General features: G+C 38.7%; 1 protein-coding gene across 4 annotated transcripts in view; it reads left to right on the top strand.

Moving 5' to 3' along the window:
* C2H8orf34 (chromosome 2 C8orf34 homolog) overlaps positions 1 to 12,381 on the top strand; it is a 201,662-nt gene that overhangs the window by 25,730 nt on the left and 163,551 nt on the right. For 3 of the 4 annotated variants that reach the window (XM_075743927.1, XM_075743925.1, XM_075743926.1), the window contains exons 2-3: positions 10,129 to 10,276; positions 11,276 to 11,407. In XM_075743927.1, the coding sequence (XP_075600042.1) occupies positions 10,135 to 10,276; positions 11,276 to 11,407 (274 nt within the window). In that variant the 5' untranslated portion in view covers positions 10,129 to 10,134. The remainder of the gene's footprint in view (positions 1 to 10,128; positions 10,277 to 11,275; positions 11,408 to 12,381) is intronic. The other variant, XM_075743929.1, reaches the window with a different exon arrangement.

Below are 12,381 nucleotides of genomic sequence, written 5' to 3'. Positions count from 1 at the left end.
GTGTCACTCTTAGAGGAATGAACCCCAGTGTATACCCTGCAGTACCAGTGCAGTGAAGCAAGCAGGGGGATTAGGGAGTGTTACTTCGGCACTGTAGCCAGGACTGTTCTTTGCTGGTTGTAATGTGGTTTCAGACAATGGGTGGGATTGGTGTGCACCATACTCATGAGTTTAGGTAGGACTAGGACTTTCACCAGCTTTACACTAAATCATCACTTGCTGCCCAACTCCAGATTTAGGTCCTTCTGTCTTCTGTTGGAAAAAGTAATAGTAACCATGTTGAAATCTGGGATTTTAAGTAGCAAGAACATGGAACTCTTAATTCCTAGGACAAATTTATCAATGCCACACTTCTAGTATTGTGCTTTTAGATATCATAATGTGACTGTAATTGGGGGGAAAAAATAAAGTATAAAATCATGTCTTGCATAGTAATTTTCTTTAAGCACTGACAAATCAATCAGTTTAATTCCCTTAAACTGTGAGAGTAGGAACTAGAAAAAAGCATGAGAAGTGATAAATGTGCAACATGTATTTCTGATAAGTTTTTCTTCTGGTAATATATCAGTAGTATATCTAATGTGTGATCTAATTCAGAAGCATGTATTTCTATTTTTTAACTTTACCGAGATAAGTGGTCGGGTGTGGGGGGGAAACACCTGACAGGTGTGATTGGTTGCTGCACACATTTTGAAAATGTGTATTATCCAAAATTTCCATTGGATACAATTGAAAGGACTTCCATCAATCTTCAAAACATTTGCATAGTTCTAAAAAAGGCCTAATTTTTTTTGGGTAGGCTCCTGGAAGGAAGGAAGGAAGCAAATGCTTTTAATTCTTCAGTCACACAGCAGTGATATAATTTATCAAGGTATTTTAAGCATGCACCTGACTTTATATTTACTTCTCATGCATAAAAAATACCTAAGCTTAAGTCCTTTGCTAAGTCAATCCCTTACTATACCAATTATTTTTTCCATGTGCAGCCTTCTCTTTCTGATCACCAGTCATAGAATCATAGAATCATTTAGGTTGGAAGAGACCTTTAGGATCATTGAGTCCAGCCATTAACCTAGCACTGACAAGTCCACCACTAAACCATGTCCCTAAGTGCTACATCTACATGTATTTTAAATACCTCCAGGGATGGTGACTCAACCACTTCCCTGGGAAGCCTGTTCCAATGCTTGGCAACTCTTTTGGTGAAGAAATTTTTCCTAATATCCAATCTAAACCTTCCTTGGCACAACTTGAGGCCATTTCTTCTCGTCCTGTCACTTGTTACTGACACCCACCTGGCTACAGCCTCCTTTCAGCTAGTGGTAGAGAGCAAGAAGGTCTCACCCTCAGCCTCCTTTTTTCCAGGCTAAACAACCCCAGTTCCCTCAGCCGCTCCTCATAAGACCTGTTCTCTAGACCCTTCACCAGCTTTGGGGCTCTTCTTTGGACACAGTCCAGCACCTCAATGTCTTTCTTGTAGTGAGGGGCCTAAACCTGAACACAGCACTCAAGGCGCGGTCTCACCAGTCAGAGTGCCAGGAGGACAGTCACTTCCCTACTAGTCCTGCTGGCCACACTGTTTCTGATACAAGCCAGGATGCTGTTGGCCTTCTTGGCCACCTGGGCACACTGCTGGCTCATATTCAGTTGGCTATGGACCAACACCCCCAGGTCCTTTTCCACTAGGCAGCTTTCTAGCCACTCTGCCCCAAGCCTGTAGCATTGTATGGGGTTGTTGTGACCCAAGCGCAGGACCCAGCTCTGAGCCTTGTTGAACCTCATACAGTTGGCCTCGGACCATTGATCCATCCTGTCCAGATCCCTCTGTAGAGCCTTCCTACCCTCCAGCAGATCAACACTCCCACAAAACTTGGTGCCATCTGCAAATTTACTGAAGGTGCACTTGATCTCCTCATCCAGATCATTGATAAAGATATTAAAGAGAACTGACCTCAGTGCTGAGCCCTGGGGAACACCGCTTGTGAGGCCACTAACTGGATTTAACTCCATTCACCACAACTCTTTGGGTCCGGCCATCCAGCCAGTTTTTTACGCAGCAAAGAGTATGCCTGTCCAAGCCATGAGCAGCCAGTTTTTCCAGGAGAATGCTGTGGGAAATGGTGTCAAAGGCTTTACTAAAGTCCAGGTAGACAACACCCACAGCCTTTCCCTCATCCACTAAGCGGGTCACTTTGTCATAGAAGGAGATCAGGTTAGTCAAGTGGGTCAAAAATACCTACTGCTTTAATTTCTAATATCACCCTCCCTCAGAAAAAAAGTTTGTGCCAGGTAGGTAGAAGCTAAGTCAGTGAAGTTTAAACTGGAAATATGATGCGATTTTTTTAAACAGTTACAGTAATGAATCATCAAACACAAAGGAACAAGTAGCTTCACCTTAGACCTTGAAATTGGAATCAGGTTACTTCAGCTGATCAGAGAAATATCAGTTCTAGCCTGTTGAGGTAGCTTTTAGGAAAGTCAGTGATGTGCAGTCAGTGTTGTTTTATGGCTATAATTGAAGGAAATGAGTCCAGGTTGTAATAATCTTTCCTAGCCTTTATTTATGAGTATTCCTTTTGATGTAAATCCTACAGACCTTTCAGAAAATCAGTAGGCTTAATTTTCTCTTGGTTGAACTGCGAAGTGCCTCGCCTTCAGGGTAGAATTTCCACTGGTTGGTAGTGAAGGTGGAAACCGAGGAAGATTTCTGAATTACTCTTCAGGGAAACCTTACAGTGTTTCTGCCATAATACAAACTACCCTCGTTTGATAAATCCTTGCTGAGTTCAGATAATGATGTGGTAGGCATAATTCCACAAGCATGAGATTGTTATGCAGAGATACAGGACTGCTGAAAGAAGTATAAGCTATCATAGAAAATCTTTGTGGTTTGAAAACCGTGGGAGAAAACGTGGTAACTGTTGACACGCTTGGCATATCTGAGAGCATGTCTTTAGCCTTTTGTTCTTTTACTGAGAAGTAGTTAATGTTTTAGAGTAACCTAGTACCAGTGACCTCCCTTTTGACAGCATTCTTGTCTGAAGTGATTGAATGGGAGAAAGGAAATCTTTTAATAATAAAGCCAAAGAGCAAAGGTGTTTGAAGCCATTTTGTGAGCTCAGAAGTTGTATAATACATTTGGGACAATGATATTTGAAATATTAAGAATAAGATAAGAGGGGAAAAACCCTCAAAGGATACATAAGTGAAAAAATACAGCAAGAGGTTCAGGTAGTTATTGCACGTTATGATGTGCATGGTGGAGTTTGATAAACTGTCATGAGCTTAGTGAAACTTCAGAATTGTCCACCAGACCTCATCTATGCAAAAGGTTTTTGTTTCTGGATCATTAAATAAGATCAATGATGCATATTTTAGCCACTGTTACATACATAAGTTGGATTTATGTCAGATAGGACTAGTTCATCCAACTCGGGGAACTGATCATATGATTTGCAAAGGATTTGTAGTGGAAAGAATGTGTTGTTTCCATTCTGCTCTCCAGAGTCTCCCTAAACATATAGTTAGTAACATAGTGCCACAAATTGGTCTTCTATTACTGAATTAGTACAAATATTTAATAGATGAACATTAAAGAGGACTGTTAGCTACTCAACAATGTTTGTTTTCAGACTCCCTCTTACTATTCTCATTTTATGATCCAAAAGTGTACTAATTTTGTATATCAGAGAGTTATCAACCTGATTTGAGATGTGAAAAAAAGCAATTTGAGACTTAGAATGGTAGTAGTTATCCGTGCCACTAGTCCCGTATTGTAGATTTCCCTACCAGTGCCACCTTTAGGGGAGGTTTGTTTGCACCATAATATCAGGGCCACCATATCAGCTTTGTATTTTCTCTTTAGTTGTATATCCAAATTAATTTCTTTGTGGGTTGTGTGCCATGCTGTGTATTGCAGTTTTGTGATATTAAATTTAGCTGCACAGCTAGCAGAAATAGCAGGAATGAGTAGTGTTGAGGCTTCGAACAAAGAAAGAGTTGGATGAAAATTTTTTAGTTGATTCCAGGTAAAAGTCTGAAGATTTTCACAAACAAGCTGAATAGGACTTCTAATCCTTAACTGTTTTTCTACCTTGGTTAGTTTGAAACTAGTATGCTGCAGGCATGTGAATTGTATTTATGTGGAGCTTTGCTTTGTGTTGAATAATTTATTTCATAGGGAGACGTGCTGGTAATTTCATGAACACTTAAAATATGATGAGTCCATTTTGATTATAGTCTATAATATGATTTTCTTCTTTTAATTCTGAATTGCTTGAGAAGATTTAAAGCCTAGCTATTTTCTGAAAGAAGGGTGCTGGTATTTTTCCTTCATTTCCATAGAAAATAATCACTTGTGGTAGAAGCAGTGATGTTTACCTTTCTGCTCTCATTTAAGAATTGCAGACTTTTATTTTAACCAGTAAGAATAATGTTGAAATACACTTTTAAAATTCTTTATTATTTCCTTGCTTTATTACTGCAGAAATTAGAAAGGAATTCTGAAGAAAAAAATGTGTCAATCACTAAGAAGTTTATTAAACTTACTTTCCTTCCCCAGGTTTTCACTCAATTTTATATCTTCTTTGTTCACTTACAGCCTGTATGAAGTGATTAGCAAACCTAAATTTACATGTCTGCCTGTCTTCTAAGTCTCAATGGATATATAGCCAATAGAGTCAGTGGAGCCTGGAGAGCAGTTCTTACCCGAAGTGGACATACACTCGCTAGTCAACTTGGAGCTCTTTAGGCTTCCTTGACTTCTTCATTGACAAGATCACCATTGACATTGTTGTGAAGACTGCTGTATTTAATTGTCTCAGTTTGGAACTACATCCCATCAAAAGCTTGTAGTTTAAGCTAAGCCACCTAGTCTCTTTGGGCAGGAGAGAGATACAGACATCTAATTTAAACCACAAAATGAGAGCATAATGTGGCCAAAATCTGTGCATGTTCTGCCATAGTCCTTAGAAGTCCATATCATTAAAAACAAAACCTGTGATTGTTGTGTAGTTACTGTTATCAATTACAGGGCAAGATAGAATGTCTCTTAATTAACTTAATAACCTCATAGGTATGTTTAGACATAGCTAATTAGAGCTTTCTTGTAATTTGGCCTATGATTAATAGACTGTGAAGACTGTTTCATTTGTATTAGATGCATGGACAGTCACAAAGAAATTAAAATTTGAGCCTGCATAGAATAACTAATAGAGGACCTCAGGATAGCACGATAGTGAAAGATTATTCTCATTATAAAGAATTAATATATTAAGTCGCTAGTTTAGACCTGTTTTTTTCAGGATCTTTTGCAGCCTTATCAATATGTGCATGAATCTCCCTCTTGGAAACATCCACAGATCAACTTTTGCAAGTTTCTTTTAAAACAGTCTATGTTACATAGTTTAATAAAACTTGTCAATGTAAAAGCATATGAACCTACTGTTGGAACCTACTGCTGGCCGGCAGCTAAACCAACCACACAGCTGTTTGTTCACTCTGCCCCCAACAGTGGGATGGGGTGAGATTCAAAAAGAAAAACGGTAAAACTTGTGGGTTGAGATAAAGACCATTTAATAGGACAGAAAAGGAAGATAATAATAATAATAGTAACAACAACAACAACAACAGTTATGATGATTATAATAATGATAATGATAAAAGAATATATAGAGCAAGTGATGTACAGCACAGTTGCTCACCACCTGAAGCTGATGCTCGGCTAGTTCCTGAGCCACGCCACCTCCTGGCCAACGCCTTGTTATATACTGAGCATGACGTCCTATGGTATGGAATATCCCGTTGGCCAGTTTGGGTCAGCTGTCCTGGCTGTGTCCCCTCCCAGCTTCTTGTGCACCCCCAGCCTCCTCGCTGGCAGGGCAGCATGAGAAGCTGAAAAGTCCTTGACTGCTCGGCAACAACTAAAACATGAGTGTGTTATCAGCATTATTCTCATCCTAAATCCAAAACACAGCACTATACCCCCTGCTGGGAAGAAAATTAACTCTATCCTTGCCAAAACCAGGACAGATACCGTTACAGAAGAAAGTAGAAATAACCCATTTCATTTCTGGTTTGCACAGTGCAAGGTAAAATCCTTGGAGGAGTTAACTGGCAGTTTTTCTGGAGCTTACATCACCTTTCTGCCTGTTCTTTCTCATTCTGGTCAGGGCAGAACCCAATTTGGGGCAATACAGTGGGGAAGCAGCAGAAACGAAGGTATTCTGTAGTAATCATGGAAGTTCCCTTTCATCCCTTTTCTGTGCTGCAGTGTCTCTTGTGGGTGCACAGGGAATTAATAGCTACTGACGTCTGAACAGGCTTCTTCAACTGTTACATAGCTGGAAGGGAGAGACTGAGGGAGGTCTCACTGATAGAAAAGACAAAGGACATAGAATGACAGGAAGACATAGCAGTGGAAAGAAGATAGGAGGAGAGAGATTATGGGCAGTGAACGGTTCATCTGGCAGCATGGAGACCCAATATGCCATGACTTTCTATTTGTTGTTATAAGGCATACTGTGCACAGAAGAACATGTTACAAAGGTAGAGAAAAATATATTTTTCTTATTTGAACTAGGTGAAATTGAGATCAAGTAGACAACTTAGAAATTTGAGCTAGGAAGGCAAAAATTATAGTTAATATTTTTAAAAGACATGTAAGTGTCTTGCATGTCGGTTTTCATGCATAGTTGAAACTTATCTGTTGAATTTTTCATCAAGAAATGAATTCAGTTTCAATGATCTTGTGCCATTTTTATTCTGGTGTTAATGCAGAGGCGGCTTCATTGAGACTAGTTGGTCTTTTTCCTTTTCTTTTCTTGTGAAACCTTGCCTACTTAGCACATTGTGAGTCAGATCAGACTGCTGCTAACCAAAAAGGAATTTTATTTTTGTAACTTGTTGTACACTTTAGTTTTTCTTATTTAATACCTTCACTTTTATCATCCTTTTTTGAAACATTTCAAACTTGCAAGAGTATATTTAGAGTACCATGTAGTATGTTATTCCTGCTGTCTATTAAGATGTCGTCTGAGCAACAGATGAGAGCGTCAAATAACCTTTGAATAATTTCATCAGAAGTTTAAGATAGTTTTACTAGGGAATGATGCTAAAATGAGAATACCCCTAATAGGCATTCCTAATCTGTAATGTCTTTTCACTTTCAGTGAAGTGTATGTTTTTACTTTAAAAATGAGCTGAGTGCTCACTAAGTACAGTTACTGCCTGTGTGAAGTTGTTTTTGCTTTTTGTTGGGTTGGGATTTTTTTTGTTTTGGTTCTCTTGCCCCTCCCACCCCTCCACCACATAGCATAGCCAAGCAACTGAACACAGGTAGATAACATATTTCCTTGTAAGTGCCAATTTGCTGGGGATGACAAGAGTCTCAAAGGAAGCATGAGCTTGAAGAGCACAGGTTGGGGGCTGGGTGGATGGAGTTAGGTCCCTTGATGGACTGGGTGGCAGAATTTGGTAGGGGTGCAAAGGCGGCAAGGATCATGGAGTTGTGATCCTACTTCTGGGATCTTTGACAGTGCGCGTGGCAGGAGGATATGGAAGGAGATAACACCTCCTGCACATGAATGTGGATTTACACAGACCATATGTCTGACTCTATTATCACTGCTATTGTTATCACTGGCTGGGGTGCAGGTGTTGTTTGCAAATTCTGCAGAGTTTGGGAACCCAGCTGTGGTAAGTTGGAGACCACTTTCACACCTTGCTTGGAGCAGCTTGTGAAGCAAATCCCTAAGAGCTTCTTCACTCCTGTTTTGCAATGGAATACTCATAGTAGAGCTTTGTCTTCCTTAAATGGCAGGCTTTGTAATCTGAGTCACTTTTGTGTGAGTACACACAATCCTTTAGGAGTACAGGATTGGTACAACTCATTTGTTACTCCAGATAGATAAAAGTAGCCTATATCTATAGTTCTTTTAACTTTTCTGATTGCTGTCACAGAATAGAACTGATTATGCTCTGGGATAGCACAGATCTCTATATCACTCAGGCCTTATTATCAATATGTTAACAGTAGATAAAAAAGTGGTCCTTTTGAATAGGAGCTAATTTCACATCACCTTGGAATAGCACTTTTTTTTTTTTGTACTTTGTGCAATTATATTCTTTAGTTTTATTACTATGTCTCAGAATAAGGTAACGAATCTGATAATCAGTTTTATTTTATTAGGTCTGTTTCTGTTAATTAAAGAGCACTTCTTCCGGTGAGAAGCAAGTCAGTGATGGCAACAGTCAAGTAACATTTGTCTTACATGGACACATAGGCATTCTAAAATTTTTCATCTCTTTACTATCTTTTTAATGCTACATTAACTTTGTAATGTATTATTAATAGATTATCACCTATCCATGTCTTTAAAAAATTAATAGTATCAATGCATGTATCTCAGTTCTCATCATCTTGCTTTTATTAATCTAAGACAGAGAAATAATTTTCAAGCCATGATTCAGAAAATTATTTAAATTACAAGTCAGCTATTACAGATTGACACTCTTCCTTTGGTAATAGAATCCTCTGCAGTGGAATTCCTACAGCTATTGTGGTCCATTACAAGCACAAGATTACATCTTTCCACTTGTCACTAATTCTGCATTTTGGCAGGGAAAAAAAGAAAGGTTTGCTGTTAGAGTGTTGCCAAGCAACCAAAATATGAATTACTCCAATTTCTGGATTTTTCTTGTCTGATGTATATCAGAGGGTTTCTCCTACCTTGGTGAGAGACAGGCTAGATGAAGTTACACTCTATAGCTTTACCATTTCTAAGATTAGTAAGTAGCTTAATTTTTCCCTGTGGAGTTCTGTTTCAAAACCAAAGACACATTTTTTTGTTCCCTGTAGATAGTTATCAAAAATCAGGACACAGGTAATCATGTCTTCACAAGACATGAGATTGCGCATGTTTTCTCCTTTTTGTTTTCTGAAGTCAAATTTCTCTTTCTGAAATGCAAAGCTTGTTTCTGTCTCATTTTCACTTGTACTTAATTGTTTATACCACCATTTGAATAAAAAGGATGGAAAGTCTTGGAGTGGACAAAGATAACTTGCTGTGTCTTAATAGTCCTGCGTGCTGTTACTCATCTTTGCTGTTATGTGGTATATATTCCCTCTTAAGTGTCTTTTTCCAACACAATTGACTGAATGTTGACCAAGGTGTGTGGTAAGATTTATGCTTGCAGATAGATGGAGAGAGAATAAACGCTCATTTTATTGTCCTGATTTTGTTGTACATTCCTGTAATATTTTACTTCCATGGAGCTTTTTTAATTTTGCAGTAGTAGGCACAGGTTTCCTGTGGAACTATGTGGATTTCAGGGTAACCTCCCACTTTTGTCATTAATTTCCTCTTAGGGCACATGCCCAGCACGGAGCCACGCCTTCTTTCTGGATTCCTGATCTGTGTTTTATGTGTAGGGATCCAGGAAGAACCTCAGCAGCAATATGGAGAGTACTTGTCTTTCTGTTGCCCTTCATGGCCAGGGCGTATAACAGTAATTGGATAGTATCAATGCATGGCATAGGAGATGGTTTCCTGGTGACATTGGGTTTGTATTCATGTCTGCAACAGTGTAATAAAATATTTGCTTATGTCTGTACAAAAATATTTTGGATGACTTGCTTTGAAAAATGTCTGCCTGTTTGATCAGACCTTGGGGTTCTCAGGTATGAATGCATATTCTAACCAGATCATTGCTCCATGTCTGGGTGAGATCAAAAATGCACCAACCTTCCTGATACATCAGTTTCCAATGAGAAGAAACTTGGATGTATGGGTCAGAGAAGAGCTACTTGCTGCTTTGAAAAGGTGCTTGTTCTGAATGGTTAAATGAACGGTATTCAGATTGTTTTGGGTAAATTTGAGCAGGTAGTGGAAGTTGAGTTGTTTAACATAAATTCCGGTGGAAGAGTGACTGTATAGGTGAGGAGCACTTCAGACATGAACATTTCATAGGCCAAAGCTAGCGGCAGTTTGAGGAATGTGTGTTTCCAGCTGTTTCCTTAGAAGTTGAAAACAGGCTTTTCCTTGTAAATGCTTTTTACATTTTGTTAATACAAGATTAGTTTAGGTGCAATATCCCACTAATTTTTTGTTTTGTTTTAATTTTCTAAAGGAGTTGATGACCAAGCTGATAACAGAGACACCTGACCAGCCAATCCCATTTCTAATTGATCATCTTCAGTCCAAACAGGGGAACCGCAGTCAGCTTCAGAGAACGTTGTCTGGCTCTGCTGCCCTTTGGGCAGAGAGTGAACCATCAGGTATGTTGTGTATGCTGGAAAGGGCTAGTCTCCAATATAATCTTCCCAAACTTTGATCCATGATTTCCTGGATGCACATGTACCTACTGAACTGGTACCACTCTGTGGTTTTGAGCATGCACAGTAAATCCTGTTTGTCCAGTAGATAATGAATTTAATATACGTTGTTGGCTATCAGCTCAGCCTACTCACTGATCATATGAGTATGGGTCAGAGTTACAGGGTGGAAAAAATCCCAGTCTCAAGGAGAAAGAAGGTGCATATAAAGGTGCCTTGATTCCCCTGCTGTCCTCTTTGCTTTCTCTTTGCTTTGTTTTCCTTTTCCCTCCCGTTGGTGTATTTAGCCTCTATTGAGGTATTTTCTTTAATAATACACTTCTTTTTAACAACCTATCATTCCAACACTTAAAGAGAAGATGCTATTACTACTTTATGAACTCCAGTGTGAATAATTTATGATTGTAGATCTTCAGAAACATAAACATAAATAATATAAATAATAATAATATAATAAATATCTGCTCTGATTCTAAAGTAGAAATTTTAGCTTTGATATTCTGGTACAAGCTACTATTAGAATGTTGGGTTTGTATATAAAAATTGACTGATGATCTGTTTCAGACAATAATAGATCTCACATAGTTGCTGATAGTCAAAACGTTAGTTGCTTGACAAATCAACTTTTTATTTATATGAAGTGTAAACTTTTAAGCATAGGCAGTCAAACACGTAAGAGAATAAATGGAGGTTAAGGACTTTTTCATAACAAAAAATAAGATGTTATGTTTTTAATGAAAAACATTAATGAATTTCTAAATTTTGATGTTTAGAAAATGGAAGAAATATATGAAATTTAGCATAAATCAGAAATAGGAGAACAAAAAGAGCTGACTTTGGTTTGGACTGATAGGTCTTGTTTTTTCTGGGTTAATTGTTTATTAAGTCTTCAAAAAATGACCCTACAAATGTTATAATTGCCTGATTTGATTCTTTTAACAGAAAATAAAGGAACAAGAAGAGATTTTAGAAGTTATGATAAACCTTGGCAGGTAAATGCAAAAAAGCCTAAAAAGTCAAAGAGTGACCTTGCCGTGTCCAACATTTCTCCACCGTCACCGGAGTCCAAGTCATGTAAGAAAGCTTCACTACCTTATTAATTCGTGCATACTTCCAAACCCATAGTATGTTTTTCTGTTGAATTAGGATTAAAATGGAAAGCAAACTATGAGCAATTGAGAACGCCAGATATATGTGGTAGAAGAGTTTGATTCTTGCTTTACTTTCAGTTGAATTATTAATATAATATTATCCTGTATTGTCATCTATAGATAGAATAGAATTCTGTTCCTGTCATCATACTGCATTCTTCTCCTCCCTCCCTGTGCTTGCACTTCAGACTCTGTGATACACATCAAGTAACTTCCATGCCACCTCCTAAAGATCCCAAGTTCTCAGTCTTTATCCCAGATGGATCTGTGACATGTCACTCCATTTGTGTGCCTACTACAAGTTTCATCCTTGTTGGTCCTTAGGTTGTCCAAGGAGCGGGACAAAGACGAGGCTGAGCACTCTAAGCTACCAGGTCACATGTCAAGCAAGGAAATAATTCATACATCTGTAATAAGACTGGACTCAAGGATCTGTCCTTGCGGGCTGAAGGGCATCTAAAAATGCTCTTCAGTTGGTAAGGCTTGCTCTCAAGCTACCCAAGGCCCTAAGTCTAGAAGCAGCGTTTGTGGGAGTGCAGCTTTACTCACAACAGAGAAAGATAGAATTAGGGGGTGCTTAAGGCAGTTGTACATACATAAATACATGGCACTATATGGGATTCATTCTGAGCATGCTGCGAGAGGAGACTAATGTCATTGTAAGGCCATTCTATCATCACCAAAATGTCATGATGATTGTGGGAGGTTCCTGATGACTAGGAAAAGGCAAACCACATCGATTTTTGAGGAGAGGCAAGAAGGAGACTTCAGGGACTACAAGCTGATCAGCATAACCTTGCTCTCTGGGAGGGCTGTTGAGCAAATTTTCCTGGAAGTTGTTCCCAGCCACAAGAAGGAGGACAATCTGATTGGGAACAGCAAGCATGAATTTATGAG

The sequence above is a fragment of the Balearica regulorum genome, chromosome 2, assembly GCF_011004875.1.
Source record: "Balearica regulorum gibbericeps isolate bBalReg1 chromosome 2, bBalReg1.pri, whole genome shotgun sequence".
Classification (NCBI taxonomy): Eukaryota; Metazoa; Chordata; class Aves; order Gruiformes; family Gruidae; genus Balearica; species Balearica regulorum.
This window is presented reverse-complemented; position numbering and strand designations above follow the sequence as displayed.